The sequence below is a fragment of the Mercurialis annua genome, linkage group LG7 (assembly GCF_937616625.2).
Source record: "Mercurialis annua linkage group LG7, ddMerAnnu1.2, whole genome shotgun sequence".
NCBI classification, from domain to species: Eukaryota; Viridiplantae; Streptophyta; class Magnoliopsida; order Malpighiales; family Euphorbiaceae; genus Mercurialis; species Mercurialis annua.
Genome location: NC_065576.1, coordinates 21,732,957 through 21,739,243, shown reverse-complemented (window position 1 = coordinate 21,739,243; position 6,287 = coordinate 21,732,957). Strand labels below are relative to the sequence as shown.

Sequence of the window (6,287 nt, the reverse complement as noted above, 5' to 3'; positions counted from 1 at the left end):
TTCATCGTTTTTGTAAAGATTCTTGATAGATTTTGTGTATAAATGAAGTGGGTATGAATTGGTACAAGTTGTAGGAGTTTTGGAGCTCCGGAAATGATCCAGGAATGCCGGAAAACGCTGCACACGTCGGTGCACGACGTGCTGCACTTCAGCACGTCGTGCAGGCGCACGACGTGCACCACAAGGGTGCACGACGTGCACCAAGGGGGTGCACGACGTGCACCATGAAGGGCACGACGTGCCAAGGTGACACGACGTGCCCTAACTCGACCCGGATCTCCGTGGGACTTCCGGGAGTGAAAAAGGACCTCCGATAGCTTGATTTGAGTGTGAAACTCAGTGAAATGTTTTGAAATAGATATAAAACATTATATAAATGAACATTAACATAATAAATAGTCAAGATAAGTTCATCGATTAAGTAAGAATCCGATCAAGAAGTTATCAAAATTGAGAGAAACGAATACGAAACGAAAGGGGTGATAACTTAAATCTATAACCTAGGGTTTTAGGTTTTTAAGGTTCACGTTTATGTATTAAACGTGTATTTGATCTATATGTATCAGACGTGTCAGCAAACGGTGGGGTCAGCCGACGTGGTCTAGCACGGGCATATTATCATATTGACTTCGTAATTGATTGGATAGCGGTCACTGTGAGTTGTACTTTTACTTTCATGTATTATATATATTAAAATTATTTTATGAAAATATATATATATATATATATTGTTTTCATGCATCGCATTATATACAACTGATTGGATGTTATATGTTTATTTAATTTCTATATGCGAGAACTAGTATGCGATCCGAAGAAACTAGCTACCTATTGGGTGTCAATAGGCTGTGTGATCACCAGTATCGAGTCAGTCTAATATGTTTGCATTGAGAAATGACTTGACACAGCTGGGAGCTGTTGATGAATATGATATTTACGATTGGGTTATGATTTCGATACGCAGAGTGAACTCGGCTACGGTGTAGCCTGGAAGTCCCCGTATCTAGTGGCTGGGCCACCAGCGAGTTGGACTCGCAATTGATATTTACGATTGGGTTGAATGATATATGATTATTCGAGAGATGTGTCGCATGCTAGGATATTAGTTTCGTACGGATCAAATACATGTTTATATGTTTTATATTAACATTTTCTTGAGATGCGATGCTATGTTTCTATATTAATACTGTTAGTAAATGTCAACTCACTCAGTATTTCCCCAAATACTGACCCCTCACCTTTGATGTCTTTCAGGTGCTTAGCTTATGGACTTAGCTAGAGGCCAATTTTGAAGTCCAGAAGTCAGCTGTATATGTTAGTTTCTGACTTCTGTGAGTGCTGCAGTAGTGGTCCTGTGTCAGTAGTATAGTAGCCTAGTCAGCAGTTCATTTTGATTGTATATATTAACTGCTGTTATTGTTTTATATACATTTTGATAGGCTACGTGTTTAGTATATGATCCACGGCCCCAGGTGCCGGTGAGATGTTTGAAACACTAACTGATGTATATAGTACCGCGAGGCCAGTTCGTACAAGGTACGGTAACTAGAGCCCGCGAGGTTTTGATACAGTTAGTGTAAATGTATAATTATCTGTACATTCGCTTTCGTTGTTTGATATTGTTTATTTTATATTATATTTGCGAAAAATAAATTGTGATTTTAGGCTTGCTACGGGTTCCGGAGCTACCACTCCCGTTCCCTAGCGCCGGTTGCGGCTCAATAGTTTTGGGTCGTGACATCCACCATGGATGTGCATGAAGCAATCAAATTTGATTTTATCGACCCTTATTCCCGGTCCTGATGGTCCTGGAGATGCAATTGATGTTTATCTCCAACCTTTGATAGAGGAGTTGAAGGAGTTATGGGAAAATGGGGTTGAGACATTTGATGCATCAATTGAGCAAAATTTTCAGTTACATGCTGCCTTGTTGTGGACTATTAACGACTTTCCTGCTTATGGAAATTTATTTGGATGGAGTACCAAAGGAAGACTGGCTTGTCCTTGCTGCAATAAAGATATTGCTTGGAGAAGATTATCTAATAGCGGTAAACAATGTTTCATGGGATACCGTCGTTATTTATCACCAACTCATAGATGGAGAAATGATAAGGCATCATTCGATGGAACTAAAGAGAAAAGAGCTCCACCGAAGCCTATTTCTGGTATTGATATACTTAAACAAATTAGTGACCTTGAAGGGATGATTCTAACCAAGGACACTAATAAAAAGGTCAAAATATCGCATAAAAGTAAGGGTGATAATTGGAATATCTTTTTTGAACTTACTTACTGGGATACTTTATTATTAAGACATAATTTAGATGTTATGCACATCGAGAAGAATATATGCGATAGTATTCTTGGCACAATCATGAATATCAAAGGGAAGACTAAAGATACCTTCAAATTCGTCTTGATTTGCAAGTTATGAAAATAAGGCAAGAACTTCACCCAATCAAGCATGGGGATAAATATAAAATGCCATTGGCTTCTTACACGTTGTCTCCTGAAGAGAAACATATATTCTGTCTTTTCTTGAAGGAGTTAAAAGTTCCAGATGGATTTTCTTCTAACATTTCACATTCTGTCAACCTTAAAGACCATAAATTTTGTGGTTTGAAGAGTCACGATTGTCATGTTATTTTGCAACACTTGCTTCCTTTTGCAATACGTGGTCTTCTTCCTAAAGACGTTTATGAACCGCTTATCGAGCTATCAATGTTTTTCAATGTTCTTGGTGCTAAAGTGTTGAAACTAGAGGAGTTAAAACAACTTGATGACCAAATTCCCATAACACTTTGTAAATTAGAGAAGACGTTCCCTCCTTCCTTTTTTGATATAATGATGCATTTGCCTATTCATTTGCCTGCTGAAGCTATGATTGGTGGTCCTGTGCAATACCGAAGGATGTGCTTTGTAGAACGGACAATGTACACTTTAAAGTCTCTTATTCGTAACATGGCTCGCCCAGAGGGTTCAATTGCAGAAGGCTTTATTGCAAATGAATGCATGAGTCATTGCTCAAGATACTTATCTAGCGTAGAAACAAAGTTCAATCGCCTCGAGCGCAATTATGATGGTGATATTGATGATTGTATTGGCGAGATAACAATTTTTTGCCATCCTGGAAGAGCTTTAGGAGCAAGGAAAATACGCGATCTTAGTATGAAAGAGATGGAACAAGCCCAGGTGTATATTTTGAAACATTGTGAGGAAATCCAACTTTTTCTCGAGTAAGAAATCTTTAACTTTACTCATTTTGTTCCTTTCTCACTTCTCAATGTCTTTTATAGCCAATCACCAAAATTTTTTATATAGGGAATTTTCACAAATTCAAGCAGTAAGTACACAACATTTGTCTTAAAAGGAATGGGATAAACACTTTGTAAATTGGTTTAACATTAGAGTAAGTACTGCTCCATAATTTAATCTTCATGTTTTTTATTTATTCTAACTTATTACATTACATTTAAATGTAATCATTGATGTAGATAACTCGATTGCATAAGGATGACAAAAGTAAAGAGATGAAAGATTTGCTTTCATTAGCTCATGGTCCTACTCAATATGTCACAAGTTTTAAAGGATACATTTGTAATTGATATAGATTTCATATAGAAGATCATGAAAAGGGCCTAAGGACACAAAATAGTGGAGTGGTTGTTGTAGGTGATAATGGCATAGAAGCTGAAAATATTGATTATTATGGTGATTTGACTGAAATTCTTGAATTTAAATATCTTAATGGAAGACGAGTGGTGTTGTTCCGTTGTAGGTGGTGGAATGTGTATGATAAAGTAAAAGGGATTCAAGTCGATGAGTATGGGATTATTATTGTGAATTGCCAACGACTTTTAAAAACATATGAGCCATTTGTATTAGCTAGCCAGACCTTACAAATTTTTTATGCTAGTGATAATAAAAACAAAGGATGGTGTGTTGTGCGGAAGACCCAACCTCGTGATATATGTACAGTTCCGTCACAACTGGATGTTGAGAGTGAAACAATTGACCATGAAAATGAAGCATATCAACAAGCAGAATCATTTCAGCCAGAATTTGTAGATCCAAATATCGAAAGCGAGTTCAATTGGAGTAGAAGTGATTTAGAGCCAATCTTTATTGATCCAAAACCATCACAAAAGAAAAAAACAAGAAAAAGAAGAAAGACAAGGTAGGTATCTTCTATAGATTGTTTAAGACAGAGTGCTCAATTTCTTATAAAGATAAATTAGTAAAGACTGTTTTTTGGTGTTTAAATCATTTGTATTTATATTCATTCACATTCTTATATCAATAATAATCAATAACTTTGACTTTTGAGTGGTGTCTTTTGGAATACATTCTTTCAATTATTATATTTATAATTTAATTATGTTCAGATTATCTTTCTTTTATTTTTCAGCTTAAGCTAAAATGCAACAAGACAAAATGAAAAACAGATTTGAATCAAATACAAAGCTTCAAAAGTCTAATATGATAAGACCAGGAATATTGAGTAGGGGGAGTGGAAAAGGACTTGGAAAAATATTTTCCGAAGGTGGAACCGGTGCATTTAAATCATTGAAAAGAGGTGCTAGTAGTTCAACTGCAGAATTTGCTGATAATCATTGCAATGGTGCTAAGAGAAATGGTATCTTCACTCGTCTTTGACTGTACAGTTTGTTATCTTTTTATGGCTGTAAAAATGTCTTTTATTACATTATTTTTCAGCTTTAGGTCATTGAAAGCTAGATTGTTTAATGCTTCTTTTCTTTTTACCATGTTTAGAGAATATAGTCGAGTCTATTCAGCCTAATGTTAACTTAAGAAGTGGTAAATTAAAGGTGGCAAATGCAACTCGATATAATGGCAGCAGAATTGGAACTGCAGAAGGTACGAAAATATAGTGCTTCGTACAAGTTTTTTTTTCTTCTATTTACTTTAAAATACGATTTAACTTAGCTATTTTGTTTTATCGTGTTTAGAGTATGTAGTAGAGCCTATTCAGTCTAATATTAATTTAAGGAGTGGTGATTTGGAGTTGTCAAATGCAACTAGAAACATGGGCTCCATAATTCAAACTACCGAAGGTATATATATATATTGCTTCCTACAAGTGGTGGTTTTTTTTTTGTACTTGCACACTTTGTATATTCTGATGGTTTCACCTAATGACTTTTTTTTTGGATAATTGGTAAGTAGATTAGCACACCCACAAAATGTGAGAGGCAGAAGACTGATAAAATCAGCTAAACATAATTACAAAAGTAGTCTAATGAACGAAACACGTCTGCTCCTGAATATTCAAAGCTATGATTCCTAGCCCTATAAAATTCGACAGTTCGACCAATACTCTGAAACTGTAAACTATGAATGTCATCGATAGAATCGTTGAAGACTCTATTATTTCTGGCTTTCCAGAGATGCCAGATGCCAAAGAACCATATGAGCTTCCAAAGCTTTTTGTGTCTTCCCGACGATAAAGAATTCCAATTCCAGAAGAATTGATCCAACGAAGAAGGAGAAACCCAGCTGAGATTGCTCTTCTGAAGCAATGAACTCCAAAAAAACCAAGCATATTTACAATGCAAAACAATATGCATAGAAGATTCATCATCCTCACAAAGATCACATTTAGAATTTTCTGAAGTTAGAATACCTCTAGAAATCAAAGTGACATTCGATGATATTCGATCCCGAGCCAGTAACCATATGAAAAATTGGATGCGTGGAGGCAGTATTTCCTTCCAAATATGCTGCGTTAGGAACGATAATCTCCCCTGAATATTCACAGAACTTATAGGCAGCATCTCGGACAAAGAAGCTACTGTAAAACCGTCTGTTTTTTGCCAAAAAAATTCGTCTTTTGCTTTTCCTAAATCTGCAGGATTCGACAGCAAGTTCTGGAGCTGATGACTTTTGAATGTCATGGTTATCATTTATGACTTTTGAATCTCTATGGTTTCTTTTAATAGTTTTGAATTTCATGGTTTTTCTTTATGAATTTTGAATGTCAGGTACCTTTGTTAAGCATCTGCTGACAATTAACTAATAGACCATTTAATTTTTTAGTCCTTTTATCTAAGTTGACTTACCAAAACAGATTATTCATTAACAGTTTTGCAGCTGCCCAAAATAGTTCAATTGTCCCACCATGTGAGACTCGTTTGCCTCAACAATCTGAACCAGTGCAAGGTAACTCAACAAGGGAAACATATTAGATTTGTTTTAATTACTCATTGAGAATGTAATGAATTTCATATTACCTTTCATATCATTGATTAGGCACGTAGTTTTTGTTT

General features: G+C 35.7%; 1 protein-coding gene across 1 annotated transcript; it reads right to left on the bottom strand.

The window, feature by feature from the left end:
* Positions 1–5,234: 5,234 nt before the first annotated feature.
* On the bottom strand, positions 5,235–5,915 carry LOC130014828 (uncharacterized). The gene has a single exon (XM_056103773.1). It carries the CDS (start codon positions 5,913–5,915, stop codon positions 5,235–5,237), a length of 681 nt encoding a protein of 226 aa, XP_055959748.1.
* Between the last annotated feature and the right edge of the window lie 372 nt (positions 5,916–6,287).

Bases quoted from the DNA above. Each gene is read 5' to 3' on its own strand.
- LOC130014828 (XM_056103773.1), bottom strand. From the start codon at position 5,915: ATGACATTCAAAAGTCATCAGCTCCAGAACTTGCTGTCGAATCCTGCA.